The 19,142-nt window shown below is 42.2% G+C and overlaps 1 protein-coding gene across 1 annotated transcript; it reads right to left on the bottom strand.

Annotated features, from left to right (window-relative positions):
• Positions 1-1,965: 1,965 nt before the first annotated feature.
• Positions 1,966-18,818, bottom strand: KBTBD12 (kelch repeat and BTB (POZ) domain containing 12; the record flags this gene model as incomplete). Its single annotated transcript, XM_010018161.1, has 5 exons — positions 17,749-18,818; positions 16,543-16,813; positions 13,171-13,321; positions 4,031-4,228; positions 1,966-2,143 (listed from the first exon to the last, which is right to left on the bottom strand). Coding segments are annotated over exons 1-5 (1,868 nt in total), but the record flags the coding sequence as incomplete, so codon positions are not given.
• Positions 18,819-19,142: the final 324 nt, after the last annotated feature.

The raw sequence follows: 19,142 nt of genomic DNA, 5'->3' as shown, positions 1-19,142 counted from the left end.
GCATGTGTGATGCTGCATACCTGAAGAGCTGCTCCTCTCCTCCTTCAGGGAGGAACACTAATGAGGCTGCTTCTGCTTTGCACAGGGCAGTGTTAATTAATAGCTGTCAGCCTGCACAGGGGGCAGGGTTAGTTCTATGTAAAGGTAAAGGAAATAAGCCATGTCAACAGAACATTGTACGGTCAGGCTGCAATGACTGGTTTAAAACCTGTAGTTACAGCAGGAAACGCAGCACCGTACTCTAATGGTTAGAATAGAGTGCTTGGAGCTGATTGTCAGGGACAAGCAGATTAATAGTTCCTGTTTGCCATAATAGTTTTGTGGAAAATGAGCCAATTCATATAAATTACTGGCAAACAGATGAAGTTCTGCAAGTTTTGCTGAGGAAACAAATTCAAAACAAGCAGAAGTTATTTTTTGGGTACTTATCATGATCATAAGAACATTTGTCAGCTAGTGATACAACACAGAGGTCTCAGGCTGGTTTCTAACATCTAACCATAGACACCAACCTCCTGATGTATTTGCCTTAGCTAAGCCAGGTTAAAATCCCTCATATCCTGATGGAAACACAGAGCATTAAGATACAAGAGAGGTCCTCAGAGTTCCAAATTGCCTTCTGGTCTTTCAGAGCGGATGTAAAACACCAGGGACCTGAATCTTCCTTTGGCAGTGTCTGTGCTTCTCCATATGCTGCAGGAAGCCTGGGGTCACTAAGGTCTTTGTGTAGGTAGTCCAGGTAAGTGTCTAAACTTCAGCTGAATTAATCTCTTTTCCCCTTTCATGGCCAGGCTTTGAGCAAGCTTCTAACTTGAGGAACCCTCAAGCAGGTGCAGTCTTACAAGCTGTGTTTAACAACAGAGCTCAACACTGAACAGCATTTCTTGTAGTTCAGAGGAGGCTTGGACACACTTTGGAGCCTGTTGATTCTTTAGTAATGCAGGCTGTGCCCTGCATTACTACTCTCAGCTGGCCAAACTGACTTCCCTCTGGAGACTTCAAGTAGCTGTTTCTCTTCCTCTGCTCCTGGGGATGCTGTTGGGGCTGCACCACTTGTCCTCCTTTAAGCAAAGGATTTGTGAGAGGCAATATACACGGGGTGGGAATCCTGCCATCACAGGTTTTCAAGTGTCACATAGGACTGAGTAGGTAGCCAAACAGTACTCATCTATTCATCCAAATTTAAGGCCCTTTGAGCAGTTGACAGCTGCTTTTCAGCTTTGTGTTCATCAGCAGCATCTCTGGTCTCTAATTATCCATTTATGTCAATACTTGTGCAGAAAGGCACAGAGAGCATGGCACACATGTAAAACTAAGGTACAACAATGTCCTTAGAGGTCAGCTTTCATGCTGCTGGATCAAGAGCGGGTTTAAGCACATGCAAAGGCAAGTTGAGACTCTGAGTTGGGGACAGATCTGTAGCACACAGGGAGTTGGTGCCAGCCTCCTATATACATTGGCTAAGACTGTGCATTGCAGAAGTGATTTTGGCTTATTTTCTTTTTTTGAGAAGCACTCATTCTTCAATGCTTACAGCAGCCTTTCAGCAGGCAGAAACCCCAGAGGCTACAGCTGTGCCTCCAGCTTGTTCCAAAAACTCCTCTTGGTTAAAACTAAATTATAATGTTTTGTAAAATTGGAATATCCTCTTGTTTGTGTCCCTCACAAAACCCAAAGTGACATGCCAAGAAACCCAAAAGACTAAAACCAAACAAGCACGTTCTAAAATAACCCGATCTGCTACTAAAGCAGCAGCACATGCTGTTCTAGGAATATCTTGAAGCTGCTGAGCAGCTGTAGCTGTGGAAGTGCAGAGTCAAGCCACCCTCTTTAAGTTCCCATATGACAGAAATCCCAGACAGGTTTGGGTTGGAAGGGACTTTGAAGCTCATCCAGTTCCAACCCCCTGCCACAGGCAGGGGCACCTTCCACTAGTCCAGGTTGCTCCAAGCCCCTGTGTCCAACCTGGCCTTGGTGATAATATAAATACCCTCTCTCACTCCACCCTTCACCCCTGAAGAACAGATCAGGTGAAAGTTCTCTAGAGCACGCAGAGAATACAGAGCCAGGGACAGAGGCCAGCTAGAGAACTTCTTCAGGTCCAGCATATGGACTCCAGCCATCTTTTTCTTGATGATGGTAGCTAGAAATTTATTGTTATAAAGATTTAGAAAGCCTTTTTCCTTTAATAACTTGAAAGTCACATTAAGAAGCCTGTCATTAAGGCACAGCTTCGTCTCAACTCTTCAAACATGTGGATACATCTGCATTATTACAGTTGACAGTGAGAATCTTGTTTTGGCTCCCTTGTTAATAGATCATAACAATGTGTAACCACACAATCACATACTATTTCTTCACTGGTATACGAAATGCACATGGAGGGGGTCAGAATTCAGACTGCACAGGTAACAGCAAAACTGGCATTTTCCAACTTTGACTTCTTGTTTTCCAATCTAAATAACACTTTTAGTGCAGGAGAATTCTATACATAGTTATATAGATTGCACTAGTACCATCAGGAATGAGGACCCCATTGAGCTGGCATTAGATAAACATACAGGAAATGGCCGTCTTGAAATACAGAGGGGGACTTTCAACCTCTCCCACCACTACCATTCTTCAGACATGACTCAGTGACAGCACGTGGTGGGATTTTGCAGAGTGCATTTCTATTGCTCTGAAGGTACTTTGTGCAGAAAATGTCATACTAATCTGTTAGTCATTTTGAATGAAATTGCTTCATTTGCCAGTGGAAATGATCATAGAATAGTTTAGTTTGGAAAAGACCTTTAAGATCATCAAGTGCAACCATTAGCCACTAACAAATCCACCACTAAACCATCTCCCTAAGTACCATCTACATATCTTTCACATCCCTCCAGGGATGGTGACTGCACCACTGCCCTGGGCAGCCTGTTGAGATCTGTACCCACTGACTTTAGCATTTTTTGTAACGCTGAGAAAGAGAAAAATATGATGGCAGAGTGTTTGCTATGGAAACACAGTGATGTGTCACAACCATAATAGCTCTGAGGTCACAGAACTTCCATCAGAAGAACATGCTTGTTAGAGAGCTGCCATACAAATGCTTTCAGGGAGCAGCTTCCTCAAAGAGCAGCACATGAAGGGAGGGGGAAGGCAAGTTCTGAATTAGATGGAAATCATCATTCTAAAAGCAGCTTTAGAGTTTGTTATGCAAGTCAGTCAGTGCAACTGGGGTCAGTGTAAGGCAAAGGACACATCTCCCAGTGATACCAATGGCTACTGCTGGGCAACAATGAACCTGACATAACATTTATTAGCAATGGATAATGCATCTGTATTGCTGCTTTCTCCTAGAGAGGAAATTGGGGTGACAGCTCTGTGTAGCAGAAGAGCTTAAGTGTGCCTGTTTTGAGACTCTTTGCATTTATGATGAAAAAAATAGTTGTTAGCAGTACTGGCAATTTAGATAGAACTAAGAACAGCCAGAAAGAAGATGACTTAAAAGAAGAAAGGTGGCCATGGGGCTAGGATTACTTAAACTCACCAGATCTGGAATTTTAGTCTCTCTGTATCTCAGTTCCCTACCCAGAGTTCTTGTTAAATACAGAAATACACAAGCTTTTTCAACACAGATTAAGAAAAGCATGTAAGTAAATAGGCAAAGCCAGGTAGCTTGGCTAAGGACAGATGGATAACACATTAATCTTCAACAAATAGACCCAAGTTCTCTAATGTCCATAACACACTAAGCTCGTCATCTCAGTAGCTCTGGATGTAAATCCAGGAGAATTTTACTAAGGCTGTAGACGTTTAGTGCAGATCAGAAGCATCCTTAATTTTTCATGTTTTGTTAAGGAAAAAAGCAAAGGGCAAACAGAATACGATTCATATTGACATTGGGAGCTGGGAGTCCAAAGGGCTGAAACAGCTCTGTGGTTCCAGGGCATGCTAGTGCCACCTGATAGGGTTGATCAGTCATCAGATCAGTGTGTGTACAATGAAACTCATTTCAACTACACAGAGAAGAGACTCATCTTAGTACCTGCTCCATGAAATCCTCCACAGAGGTAGAGCTTTCCTTCCACGGAGCCAGCGCTAGTGGAGTTTGTTCGTAAGGAGAGGAGGGGAGAAGGCATTGGAGGTCCATCCCTCCAGAAGTCTCCATCAGGGTTATAGATCTCCACAGCATCAAGACATTTGCGTGTCTGTCCTCTGTCATGACCAAGGCACCCAATTCCTCCTGCAAAAGACACCCAGGTCAAATAAAGCAGTCCCACGTTCTGCTGAAAACAACACTGCTGGCAGCATCGCTTTGTGTGCAGGTCCTCATCTCCTTCCCTCCTTTTCCCTTTTGCAGCTCCAGAAGTTTGTGAGAAAGTAAACTCATAGTAGAAGCTACTGCACATTATCTACAGACATCAAAGCAAGAGCCTCTCTGAAGCCTTGTATCAAAAGAAGGGCAAGCAGCATGTCTTCAAAATGCAAAGGTACTTTGTCTTGTTCTCTGCCTATATAGTAGAAATTGTCATGATTACTTGTTCTCTGTGCTGGACACATCATTTTACCATAAAGTTGCAACAGATCAAAAACTATTTTCTAATTACTGATGGTGGAGTTGACCCTCACGTGTGTTACCTAACAATCACTTGGATTTGTTCCTTGTCTTCAATAAAAGATAAAGATTACACCCACTTCTTAAGGGAAATCAACTTCCAGAAATGAACCCATCTAATATGCAGGAGTGCCAGCTGAGTTACTTATGAGAAGCCCTGCTACTGAAGGGTTAATCAGGATGCTCAAAGTCAGGATTAAAACAGAACCCAGGTTTCATTTGCTGGGACACACTGCAACAGGCTGCAGACATAACCAAGGTCTCAGTGCGCACTGGAAACACCGAACTCTGGAATCAGTGTGAACGCTGCCTTTCCAAATCCTTTCCTGTGATCAAATCCAGCTTTGGAATTCACAGCCCCTGCTTCTCAAGAATTAACATGCTGACGTACCCTCACAGGTTTCCCATCTGTGCCAGTGGACACAATACCCTGTAATGAGCACTGATGGCATGCTGAAGCACTTCTTTTGTGCATGTGTGTGTGTGACCACTTTTAAACATAAAATGACTGCAATATGCAGTTTCCACATGGAGCCTTGCTTCCCAGATACACGTGTAGGACTGCTCACTTGTGCAAATCCAAAATGCATTATACAGCATGTAATTATGCCTTTGCATATACAAATGGAAGGGCTGCAAGTGTAACCTCTACAAGGCTGGTGCAGCTGCTTTTAAAATCTATTGCTCCTAGTGCTGTGAGGCTGGTCTGAGAAATGAACCCCTCGTGCTCCAAGTTTTACTTGCACATGGGTTTACACCTACCTTTTAATATGAGCTGTGTTATTTTTTCAACCTTTTCTGCATTCTCCAGAGGTATGTGCAAGAGGTAACTACATGTAAATGGGTACCACAATGCTCCAGATTTGCTACCACTGTATTCCTGAGCTGTATTTTAGAGTTGGTTAAAGGTAAGAGCAGTTATCCCTGCATCAGAGCAGAAAAATCAGAAACAAATCCAGTGTCCATTATCACCAGCAGGAAGCTTTCCTCTCATTGAAGTTAGCAGCATTTGGTTCAGTTCAATACTTGAATTTGAAAACCTTCACAGGGTTTGGTTTCCAGCTCCTTTGCCATGCACAGTAAATCTTTACTTGCCCTAATACCCACCAGCAAGGTCCTAGCAGTTTGTATTAGGTTCCCCTCAGGGTACTTAAGTTCTCATTACTAACTCAACACCCCCAGCTAAGCAGCATTTGCTCTGATGGGCTCCTCCTTGGAGGCTGGATTCTCCTCAGAGAGCTGAGGTGAGCAGTAATTGCGGTCATGGAATTTTGCTAATCATTTCCATGCCCAAAAGGGAGTTGTATGCACCCCCATGCTGAGCCTTTCTTGCAGTGGAGTCTCACAAGGTATTCCTTAGGGCTGTTTAGAAACAAAACTAAAATTCAGAATTTAGACTTATTTATTGTACTTAGACTTTTACCAATTGTATCGTTCTTTATGCCAGGAGCATTATTCTCTTCCATGCAGCATTCTACATCATTCCTTTATGGCTTGTAAGAGAAGTGCCACTTTAAGGACAGGATACTGGTCCTTAAATTCCCCTAAATTTATCAAGAAAATTTTAAAGGGCTAATCAGATTTTTTAACTGATAAGCCTATTTATTGCTTATCACAACATTGCTGATTCTACAGCGTTCTTTGGTAAAATACAGAGTACAACATGCAAGACAGTTTGCTCCCAGGGTGTGGGCACTCTACACAGTGCAGTGTAATGTAGAAAGGTTTTAACAAAGTAGTTTTAACCGGCAATCAGTAATACTAAGCTCCCCAGATGAGTTTGATCTGTTCAGAAGACAGTTCTGTGGTGCCAAAAACAGGCTGCTGCGTGTTATCAAGCCAGCCTATTTTACATTAGCCCAGGTGTTGCTGTTCACCACTGTGAACATGCACTCACCCATAAGAAAATTCTTTGTAACAAGAATGAGAAAGCATCTTGTTCAGTCAGAGGAATGAATGGTACCAGTTAGGGAATGCATTTGGCATGTCAGAGTCAAACAGAAATAGCTTTGCCAATTGCCTCAATACTTCAAGTGGACAAAATGCCCCCAAACTCTCCCAGAGCCATAATCACTGCTTATTTCTTAGTGTATTTGTATTGCCTGTTTCTAAATCAAATAACTATGGGGTATGGTAGCTTCAGAAAGAATAGAAATAATCAGGTACAAAACTAATACAGCACAGGCAGTGACTTTGTGCAATAAATTCCCAATTGCCATTTCATGGAGACATTCAGCTGCCAATGCAGGGATTCCCCCCCAAACACTTTTACTGCATGAAAAGAAAGAAGTTGAGAAGTAATTTTTTCATGACTTATTGAAGCATCTTCTGACAACTTCAAGAGCTGCCACATTTCAAAGTATTTGTGAAATAGTCACTGGATAGTTTAAGCAACTTAAATGTAACCTCCTTTAGCCTTGTCATTATCACAGACAGACCTGAAGCTACAAGATATCTCCATTTTATTTAGACCCTCAGCAGTTGTTCCAGATAAATCCAATTTTATGTTCAATTTACAACAAGGGGAAAACCAAGTTCTCAGCCAATAAAAAGTATGAAGGAAAATCAGAGGGGAGTAAAGTTTCATTTTCAAGCTTAGAAAACCAGTATTCTGAAAAATAAGAAATTAAGAATTTCAATCTCCTCTTCCAAAGCAATGCAAACCCTGAAATATTGCTAACAAAGGAATCTGAGGATATTAGACTCTGCTTCACTCTGTTCCCAGCTGCAGTAGTTGAGAAATACTGCTGTGAGACAACACTTTTATTCCCCTATGGAGGCTGATGTCTCAGGCCTCTTCCCAAAGAACTGAATACACAAATCAAGAAGAAAAAAAAATAAATCTCAGCTTTAAATCAATTCACATCTGCAACCAAGCAGAGGCATCTCACATTAACACCACCGTCCATCATGTACACTGTAAATACCACGTGAGCCTTCGAGTTGGCAGATAAAAAGAAAGTTGCTGTGTCAGACAATTCTGGCTGCTTTGTGCTGCATCCCTCATGACTCCAGATCATCCTGTCCCACTGGCTGCTCCATTCACATTTCCAGAACCACTAGGAGTGCGCAGGGGGGCATGTGGAATTACAGTACAGACCATGAGGACTGTCTTTATTTCATGTTCTCTGGGCAGAGAACAGCTGAACAACTGAGTTCATGCTCTGCTCCTAAAGGAGACCTCACATAAAAAGGGGGTAACATTTAAGATGCTAAGGCAGAGCACAGTGAAGAGCTCCACCCTCTTTACTGACTTTAGGCCATTCGGGGAGCATAGCTTAGTGTGTGGTGTCCCTGCCCGTGGCAGGGGGGTTGGAACTAGATGATCTTAAAGTCCTTTCCAACCCTAACTATTCTATGATTCTATGACTCTTGAGCCAAGCAGCCCTCCTGCAGCATGTGGACCTGTACTTGGGATTGCTTCTTAAACCCTCCAGAGGTATGGATGTGGTCATTAAAGCACAAATGCTGTGTCACAGCCTCCCGGGAGTCGTGACAGGTATCTGAAGAGGAGCAATAGCTATTCCCATGCTCATTCTGTGATGGAATCTGGGAAGGGTCCTTCATTAAGCCACAGTTCCCTATCTCATCACAACCAGAGCAGGTGATTCAGCACCACCTGACTTAGTTCTCTCCAAAAGACCAATTACAACTCCTTAGAGCAGGGGAAGATGGATTTCTCACTGGGAGTTTTGAACATTCCTGTCATTTGCACATTGATCACACCAGAGGATTTAACCCCCTAACTCAGCCTTCCCCCCTCCCCTTACAAATACACCCTTCCAACACGTTAGGCTTTTTACACCACGCGCTTTCCCTAGGAGATGTTTCAGATGCCACTGAAGGACTAAAAAAGCCAGTGAAGCCACCTTTTTGTTCCCAAAGCCATTAATGCTTGAGAGCTTTTCATATCACGCCTGGATGATTCTGCAATCAAACATAATTTCAAGGGCACTCTGCAAGCAGTGGTTCTAATGGACTTTAAATTTAACATGAAGCTCCATTAGTAAAATAAATATATAAATAAAATACATGATCTTTATTAAGAAATCAGGATAGAGAAGATGAGCCTTTGAAGCAAGAAAGCAGAGCAGGATAGGTGATGCAATTAACACATCTCCAGAATTCCAGTGAGGAAGGGTTCTGTGCCCTGCTATACCTACACACTGCTCCTTGCTGGCTGAAGGCAAAGCAGATCACTTTGGTGAGGTCAGCTGCCTCTCCCTCACCCCACACTCATCAGAGAAGACTGAGTGCAATTTGAGTCACATGAGTTCTAATAACAGAACAGCCTCCCAGCACTTGAGGGAGAACAGCAGTAAAGTGGTAACGAGTCACTGGTAATAATTAGTTCCGCAGGTGCAAAGGAAATAAATGCCTTAGGTGTGGATGTGTATTTCTATAGGAGTGAGATTGATGTACAGTTATGTTTAAAGAGATAAGGAACACTCCAACCTACGTGTGCCCCTGCCCATGGGAGGGGAGTTGCAACTAGATAGACTTTAAGGTCTCAACCCAAACCATTCTGGGATTCTATGAACCCAGCAACTTCACCCCAACACTGATACTTGTTGAAGCGGGCAGTAACACAGAGCAATTGCACTTCCAAGTCTCCTCCGCACCAAGCATTTATGCAGCTAAATTTGCCAGCCAGCTGAGCCCCACATGGGCAACTCCCCCCCAAGGATAAGCATGCAGATCCAAGTCTAGATTGCTCATTGCATGAGCAGGAGGGCTGATCAAAATGACACCTACAAGGTAGCTGGTGGTCCAGATAGGACTGAAAAGAGGTTATGTACTCCACTGAGTGGAGCAGGGTGGTGGGAAGCTCTCAATATCAGACTTCACAGTATTTAATTTAGTTTCCCTCACCAACAGACACCTGAAATTTGACATTAGCTACAGACTCTGAGCCAGGGCAGTATATCAGGAAGCAAAAAGAGCAAAGCTTCTTTCAAAGGGAAAGTGACCCATGTAGTGAACTCACCATCAGGGCTCAGCTCCACAGATCCAGAGGCAGGCAATTGCAGAAGGTCCTACCTACAGCTCTCAGGTAAAGAAAAGGTGAGGAGAAAGAGCTAATAGTCCCCAAGCCTGTGCTTAAATGATGCTCCTGGGCCTATGGGCAGAGCCTGTGGGTGGAGGCCCCAGGTGATGCTGGTTAGGATGCTCAAGACCTGTTAGTGCCCCCAGGGCACTGACTCTGTAACTTTTTATCATGTCATTAAGTCCTCAGATCACAAAGCCCAGCAACACGTATTCTTTGTATTACCTCTTTGAATTTTTATCAAAAGAACCCAGGAAAAGGGTGGGGGAAAAAAAGCAACAGTAATTCCCCAGTAAGCAAGTGAAATCTAAGCTTTGCTTCCCGTAGAATAATTCACTATTAAATTGATCTCTGGGATGCACAATGGATTTAATAGCACTAATCTCTCACATAACGTGTCGCTTCTTTACTCTTCAGCAGCACTCAAGCTGAGAAGCTCAGCACTGATGCTATGCTCTCATTCCATGCGAAGCTGGGCTGGTGCCTGAGGAAAGAAGGAAGCTATAAAGCGAGCCCTGGCAGGCACTTCCAAGGATGAAACCAAGAAGCATTGTCATTGTTTACTAATACAGAGCCCAGCAGATGAGGTAAAGCAGCTTGTAGAAGGCATGAGGGCAACAGACTAATTAGAAGCAGGGCTGAAAAAGCAAATGATTGTCTTCCTGAGCATGGTCACTGCTTCAGTTCCAGCTCCTTTTGTCCTCTAATGCCTTGTTCTCATTTCCTTTGATAACCTCTAAATCAGTAGAAAGCATTTCTGATCTTATCTATCACATGAGATTTTTGCCTTTTCTGCTCCTCCCTGCACACAGGCACTAGGGAATCTGTTGCACAGGTGTAACGGAGCAGAATCAGACCCATGAGCTGCTACTTGACAGAACTCCAAAGTATATTTATAAATAGACGTGTTTATTTTAGAAGAAGGTGTTATTCAAACGTACAGTTAATTCTCAAGCAGGAAAGTGAAAATGTCTCCTTCCAGCCCTTCCTACACACACTTTCCTTTGCAGAGAGATCCCTAAGTACATATTCAAATAGGTATTTTATGATTGAGACATTCAGGATTTAATTGAGCCTCATTTAACTGCTTAAACTTCTAAAAGAAGCTCTCAGCAAGAACTCAGGGGAGAAAACAAGAAGTTGTAAGAGGTGAGATTCCAGGCTGAGAAGGACAAACAAAAATTCCTTGTTCCTAAATCTCCCCATTAGGATTTCTCATTAACATCCTTCTATATGTTCTTATTTATAAAGCAGGAATTATATAACATAAAAACAACACATGGGTAAAGCTGTCATGGTGATACAACAGTTTTTACCAGTGACCTGCATTTCAGCATGCTTTAACAGAAGCTAATGAATATGGCATTCAAGCTGATTTATGTGGATAAATTTTCCCAGATTGTATGTTGGCTATAGGGAGTTTTCAGACACTGAGCTGGAAAGGATATTTTTTTAAGCAAGAGATTAAAATGTGTGACCTTAAATAGAGCCCTCCCATCTGGTTTGCTTCCAAAAGTGTCTCAATTGCCCCTGTCATTAAGAAAACAATACCACTCTTTCTTGGGCTTTCCAACCGATATAGTTATGTTCCTGGGAAAATATGAAGAGAAAGAGCTAAGACCATCAAATGGGATGAATAGGAGAAAGGATTTTGAGCCTTAGGAAATGCTGTTCAATTACTTTATGAGAATTACGTACACTGTATAAATAGCATAAGAATCTCTAGGAACATTACACGACAGACAGTTATATCGCAGGGTTGCTGAGTCAGACCCATGGTACAGGTTCCTGAACAATGCTATTGCTCAGACCAAAACCTCTATTTTATTTCTCTCTTTTATTTATTTATGACGGTTTTTCCTCCGTCTGAGTGACTCTAGAATAATTCCACTAAAGCGATGAGGGCTTTACATGCTGGAGCTGGCAATTAGGCTGGGAAGGGGTTTTGGCCAGTAACTGTGTTCTCTCTGTTCTGTGCCAACAGGACTTTTCAGAAATTAACACTTCAAAGGCTAAGTGTCTGAACAAAACTAGCCTGACACAACACAATTGAGATCAGCAGAATATTTACTACAGATTTACACCTATATGGATGAGAGCAAAATTTAAACTTGCGTATGAGAGTCTGCTACTGCATCTTGTTCAAAGCTAGTTTTGCCTTTTGCTTCAGATTTATGACAGAAATCACATTCAGAGACATTAGAGAGGATGAAATTTCTCTGCAGTGATTTTTCCTTTATGCTCTGGAGTTCCACCTAATCCTGAATGTGCTGACACCTGTATGAACTGTACAGGAAGGCAGAGATCTTGCCTGAAAGAGCTGACAAACTTCATTTAAGGACTTTGTTTTCAAGAGCTGCTTGAAAGAAGTATCATCTCTCTGCAGTATCTGCATGTTCCAAGCCAGAGCTATGTATTTCTTTATTCCTGGGAAGCAGGGCTTGGTCATGACATACAGAACATGTCTTGCATTTACTTGTTTTCACCTTGCCTCCCTCCCTTCTCTTTCTTCTGCCCCCAGCAGATCTGGATCTTCTTAGATGGGTGCAGTCTGCAGGATGCCCATGGAGATTGCAGATAAATCTTCATTTCCACCTACACTGTTAAAGGTGGATTTGAAGCAGCATATTCATAGGTAGAATTTGTTGACAAATCAGTTTTGGCTCAGTATCAGGTTTGTCTTTCAATTAAAAATTAGTTCTAATATTACTTTATTTCCTAAGGAAACAAGACTCACACAGGTCCTAAAACTTCCAGTCAAAATACTGTTTTGAAACAGAAAATTGAAAATAGTCAATCAAAAAATGACAAAATGAAATTTTTTTTTTTAGTGCACTGCAATGAGGTGAAGGAATATATAAGTCATTGAATTTTAGCAGAATCCACAAGTAATGTTGGTTTCGACTGGGAGATCTGAATTCTCTTTTCCCCTGTTCCTTTTTATGATGCTGGCAGTGTTCAAGGCCAGGTTGGACACAGGGGCATGGAGCAACCCGCTCTAGTGGAAGGTGTCTCTGCTCATGGCAGGGGGTTGGAACTGAATAAGCTTTAAGATCCCTTCATCCCAAACCAGTCTGGGATTCTGTGATTCCATGAATGTGAGCAATATTCTTCTGCTATGACTGATGTATTTTTCCTAGTCTGGGATTCTATGATTCTATACTGGGTATGTTCCTTAGCTTTTCACTGCTCACCTGTGAAATGGTGATAGCAAGGCTTCTCTACCCACCTTTCAAAATTCACTATTATCTATAGCACACACTGATACTCTAAGCAAAAGTAGTTTAAAAAGTAAAGCCTATTAATCCAGAACACTAAACACTCCCTTACTTTAATCTACATATAGTAAGTAAGGAAGAAGTGTTGAGGGGGCAAAATAAATTGAGAAAAATGCTGTCCTTTTAGCCCAATATACTTTGTCCTCCAGTACTTAGGACAGGGTGAGATATTTCACTTTGCAGCCGCAAATTGCTGTAAAGAAGAAGAAGTTAGGTACTATCTGTTCAAAATCTATTTCTCTTACCCAAGACATAAATCTCGCTGTTGACTACGGCTGCGCTGAAGCGGTATTTGGAGTACTTCATTGGTGCTCTTTCTGTCCATTTGTCTTGGCCTGGGTCGTACCGAAACATTCTGTTACTTAATCGATCCGGCTCATCGTCAGGCAGATCCATCTGTATGAAATATGACAGCCGTGTAATAATACAACATTTGGAGCCCTTTGCACATGCCTGCATGCAATTAATCACAGCAGACAGCTCGGCAGAGAAATAACAAACACATTAATTATAGCTGCAAAGTGATTCATGCTCCCTAGGGTTTACAGCACCCATGACTTGTGATTGGGAGAGCACTGTGGAAGGCAAGTGAATAAGAGGACATTTGCACCCTGCAGCAATAAAGCTGGGAATTTGGGTAATAACAATGCATTCATGGGCCCTCCATGAACCCATTCATGGGTTCTGCCTCTGATTGAAAGTACTTTTTTCACAAGGCTGCTGTAAAGTCCTAATAATAGAGGAAAAACCAGTCTATTGACATCTTTTTTCCTGCTAAAGGTTGAAATCTATTCCCACTGTTACTCAGACCGTACTGTGATTCTCACCAAGGTACTTTGCTGGCATTTTTCAGGCCTGTATATATACATAACTTATTTTCAAGCCAGTTGTGTGTTTATTTAGTCAGCCTAACCAGAGTAATGTTGTCCAACTGCTATAACTTCAATAGCTTTTATAATAAATTCCTACCCCTCTGCTAATCTGTGCTGCCATAATAGTCTTTTAATACTCCTACTCCTCTTGTTCTCTCTAATCTTCTTCCCCTTTATCTGCTTGTCTTGTATGATGTGGGGAACTCAGATTATGTTTTCTGGGTACGACACCCTTGAATGTAAGCAGTAGGCTGTGGGGGGAGGATCCTGACATATTTTGGGACGAAAGGTTCCAGGTAGAGAGACTGAGGAGGAGAGAACTACTTTGCTTGCTTCTGATGGTGTTATATGTGGTTTTGCTTTCTTTGTTATTATTCTTTCTCAAAAGACCTTCCCAACACTACTGTCACCGGCAAGAAAGTAGAAGGCAAATGAGAAAGTAAATATTTAGTCCTTTGGTTACTCCCTGTAAGTGCCCATGGGCATGCTTTTCCTCTGTGGTAAGCGTGAAACATTAATTTATTCACTTAAAGAGGAGTGAGCTGTGTATTTTCAACACAGGGTAAGCATATACCTAGGAGCAGGCACCATCTGACATACTGTAAGTTCACATCCTACCTCATTTTTGTGGTAACATTCACCTCAGAGCACGCCCTTTGCTCTTTATGTACGGAAAATAAAACATCCAGCAGCCCTTCTCTCTGTCTCAAGGGCCAGTTTTAAAAGCCCCACTTGCCAAGGCTGGAGTCACTTTGGTTTTTAACTCCATTGGCATCAGGGAGGCTGGACCAATGCTGAGCCAGAGCAATGCTGCTGTGAGTCAAGCCCTTGCCCTCCTAAGCTGTCATTTAATGTCCTGGCTTGACTTTGCCTTGTCTTGTTCCAACTACAAAGCCGGAGTGGGATGGGAACATGTATTTATCTCTGTCCTGTAATGGACACACACATTTAGGGCACTCCATCAATGCTGTGTCGTTAGTATTTGTTCAGGATTGACAGAACATTCAGTGCTTGAGCACAGGGACAGCTCCTGGCTCAAGGAACTAATCTGCTTTCACAGTGCAGCTGTGGTAGCCCCAGCTCTACAGTCATTGCATCTGGCAGGTGAGTGGAGGAGATACATGGTACCAGAAGAACTCAGCACTCTGCAGTCCTGGTCCTAAAGCATGTTTTTGGAGAGCTTTAGCTATTTTATTCTGATCTTTTCAGGTACACTCTAATCCTACAAAGATAGGGGTTTAATCTATTACTGTTAATCTGCTCATCTCAAGCCTATTTATACATAAACTCAGACTCCACCTATTGTTTCAGATAGCACTGGATGACAGGTATCCCCTTCACGTGTTTTCAAGATGCCTGTACTGTTTTTTAAAACCATTCTTGGCTCAATATTCTGACTTCTAAGCCACTTTCCCCCCTTACAATCTGTCCAGAGAGCTATTAAGCAAGACAAAGCTAGTTGTCCGACTTCAACATCCATCTTTGCTATATGACATATCTTTCAGTTCAAGTTTTTCCACAGATTGTTTCTACATGAAGCATTTTCCTTTTTTCATCCTTTAAATAGTGAGGTATCCTTGCTCAGGTGTTTCAGTATCAGAAATACTCTCTGCTCATCCTGTTGTCTCCTTTGGGAACTCCTGCACTCAAAACATCCAAAGAGGTGGAAAACTTTGCTCAACGCTTCTCACTTTTCAATACTTTAAACAGTAATTTATTTCAAGAGAACACAAACCAATGAGATGTGATGACAGTCTGAACATGTTGCTCTTGGCAATAGGATTACAGATGTTCTTCATTGTCAAGTAAATGTGGGGCTTTATCTTGAGTGCCCAATTTTGATTGCACTGAGCACTAAATAAGAATGGGCTAGACTCTTAAAATTGAGCTCTTTTGCACTGGGAGCAACTGGAGAGAGCAAGTACTGCTCCTGACATCCATGTTCCTTGTAGCATAGGTCTCTATATTCCCTGCACTACTGAACCTGGTGTCTGTGGAACTGTTGAAAATTCCTGTTAAAACTGTACATGGCCGAGCAATGCAACTGAAACAAATGAATGGATCGATTAAGGGAATCTGTGCTCCAGAGAATAAAATATAAAGTAAATCAAATAAATGAATGTTAGTAACCCAAGAAAGCTTCCTGAGGAATTGAGCTGAACTTTAAATTTCATATATAGATCTGTCCCTGGAATTTACCTCTGTACACACTTCTTGAGACTCAGTTAGGGCTCAGTTAGGGGCCCCTGTACGGTTTAAATACCATTATTTACTGACACCTAAACAAATTAAGAGGATGGTAAATAAGGAAAGGAAAGGAAAGGCAAGGCTGGAATGCATGTTGACACAGGAGGTGCATTTTATACTCTTGCTCTCTGTGCACGTCTCTATGAAAGCACAGCTCTTCCTGAAGCTGGCATTTACAGTGAAGATGGCACATGATGGGCGTTATTCTTCTTCATCCTGTTCGCTTTTACTACAAAACATGTTCAAGCAGAGGAATGGGGCTTTTGAGCAACCTTCTCTAGTGGAAGGTGTCTCTGCCCATGGCAGGAGGATGGTACTGGATGAGCTTTAAGGTCCCTTCCCACACAAACCAGGTCTGAGATTCTCTGTTTCCATGAATGTGAGCAATATTCTTCTGCTCTGACTGATGTATTTTTCCTATGCAAGAAGCACCATAAAATTACACAACAGAGTTTGTTAGTGCACAAACAAAACAAAGTAACTGGCACGTTTCTTAACCTGTGGCGTCCATCCACCCAGCACATAGAGCTTATTCTTCACCGTCACCACCATATGGCAGGCTAATGGTACAGGAAGAGGTGCCGTGGTTCTCCAGGTGCCTTGCTCCATGGAATACTTTTCCACACTGTTTGTAACCAGATACTGATTTTTCACTTTCATTTGCCCTCCTATTACGTAGAGATCATTATGGATAGTGCCCAATGCATAGAGTTCACGGAGCTCAGTGGTGCACAGGCTGTGCCAAAACTGGTTCCCTTGCTGGTGGTATCTGTAGGAAAACCCAAAGCTGTAAATGCCCTGGTTCATTGAGGTCCCATCAGCTTGTTCTGATTACCCCCTTGATCATTAATGTTTATTCAGACAATAGTGCAATGACAAGAGGAGGTTTCTCCTCCACAGAGAAGTTATAAAATTGAGCCCAACGTTTGCAAGATCAAGCATTTTTAGCACAAGGAGTCCTAGGCATCCTTTCAAAGATACTTCACCCCCATTAAGGTAAGAAGTCCCTTATTTCTGCATGTGCTGTTCAGTCACAGTTTTAGCTGAACTTAGTGGGAAGAGCAAGAGCTCAGCACTGCTGAAAATAAGGCCACTTCATCTGCCTCATTGTGGACTTACTTCCTTAAATTTAGGGATCTGTATTTGCAAATGCAGTCACCGTTTCTTAATTTTATCTTTAATCCAGAAAAAGTCTAGTTTTCTTTAAAATGGGTGCATCTGAAAAAGACATGAATAAAAACAGAATGAGGGTTCAGAGCTATTAATCACCCTGCTTTAATCTCTGAAGTACTATCATCAATAGAGAAGTGTGTTTTCTCTATCTTACTGAACTCCTTGGGCCATTCACTTGACTCATTTTCCCCTGCTAATGACCTAGAAAAGAGTATCCCAGGAAAATATTGAGATTTCCATAAGGACAATATAAAATCCACATACACTAATGCAGGATCTAGTCACGCTCATTTACACAGAGATGCCACTACAGCAAATCCTCCTTCTTTCAGGATAAAAGGCATCAAGGTTTGATTGTATGTTTATAATTCAGTGCTATGAAGATAAATTGTGACAAATTGATTAATTCAAATCTCTGGGACAACTTTCAAGTAAAGAAAGTTTTGTCTAATGGTCTTTTTTGTTCCCAGAAACATGATTTGGATTTAAAATGTTTAAGTAAGGTGGGAATTTCTGACTCAGGGTACACACCTATAAATTTCGATGTTCCTGGTCTTTTGTCTGGACCTTTTGACAGCGCTTGCCTCGCCTGCCACAATAATATCATTTTTCTCAGTCACGACACCAGTGCAAACACATCCTAAGCCCTCTCCGTACTTTGGGGAGGAGATAAAGTAAGTCTTTTGTGTTGCAGGAGCGTAGCAAAAGCTGGCATCTGCATAACTACCGTGTCTTGACCTAATGCCGAGAGAATTGTTGCCAATGCAGAGTAAGAGATCAGTAGTCTCCATGCCATAGCGCAGGCTAAGAGAAGGGTGGCTGGATAGTTTGATGGTTTTCAGTGCTTCCTCAAACATGTCATTGCATTCCGAATTGCACAGGATCATTGTGTTCCTCTTGCGGGCTTCCAGCAGAAAGGAAGGGCTGACAAGTACCAGTCTCACTTGCTTCAGGAGCTCAATGAGGTGCTCTTCACGTGATTTTCTGCTGTGTTTGACCCATCGAATGACAAGGTCTAGAATGTTCTCCTCCCTGGAAATATTCAGATCATCTGATTTTATGAGAGTCAACAGCTGCTGGAATTCAATCTCTAATATTTCTTCCTGTAGGCTCACCTCAGCAAAATGCTGATATAAATATTTCCTCGCTTGGTCAGATAAATCTTCTGCCCCAATGTGGCTTGCAAAGTAGTAGATGCCTACACAGTTGGAAGCATCCATATGGTCCATCATGTACTTCTGACACATACTGAAAACATCTTCCATCTGCATGAAATAGGCAGCAAGCGCAACAGTCTGCACATTGTGGTTGGTGAGGTGCAGCTCTGCGCTGTACACGTACGCGAGGAGTACGGCCACGCTCTCTGCAGAGATGTCATACAGCACCACTTCCCTTTGAGTGCATTCAACCAAGCCACAGGTAAACATGGCTTTGAAATAGGGACTGAAGGCAGCCAGCACTACCTTATGGCAGGGGAATTTCTCACCTTCTGCAACTAGGACAACATCAACTATCTCCGCTGATTCTTTCATTCTCTTTACTTGTTCCAATAAAGTCAAGCTGTGGTGCTGCTTTCTTTTTTCCTCAGCCTTACGATCCATGGTCGATCTCCAAACTTCCTGGTTTTAAATCTCCTCAGAATTCAAGGTCTTCATCAGGAATGTTCCTAGAGGTAGAAGCAGAATTATCCAATAAGAACGAATTATTGGGTAAATGAATATTGGGTTATTATCTAAAGATGGTCATTCCATAGGGCAACTGATATAAACCAGTAGGGCATTAAAGGTATGTACATTTATGGTCTCAGGCTCAAGATCTACAGGACAAAATAAGACGAAAATCAACACTTCACTATTCAATAACACACACACAAGTTCTATGATTATTTAAAGAAAATGAGACTTCTCTTGACTTATGTCATTAAT

Source organism: Nestor notabilis, unplaced genomic scaffold, assembly GCF_000696875.1.
Source record: "Nestor notabilis isolate BGI_N333 unplaced genomic scaffold, ASM69687v1 scaffold11407, whole genome shotgun sequence".
Taxonomy (NCBI): domain Eukaryota; kingdom Metazoa; phylum Chordata; class Aves; order Psittaciformes; family Psittacidae; genus Nestor; species Nestor notabilis.
This window is presented reverse-complemented; position numbering and strand designations above follow the sequence as displayed.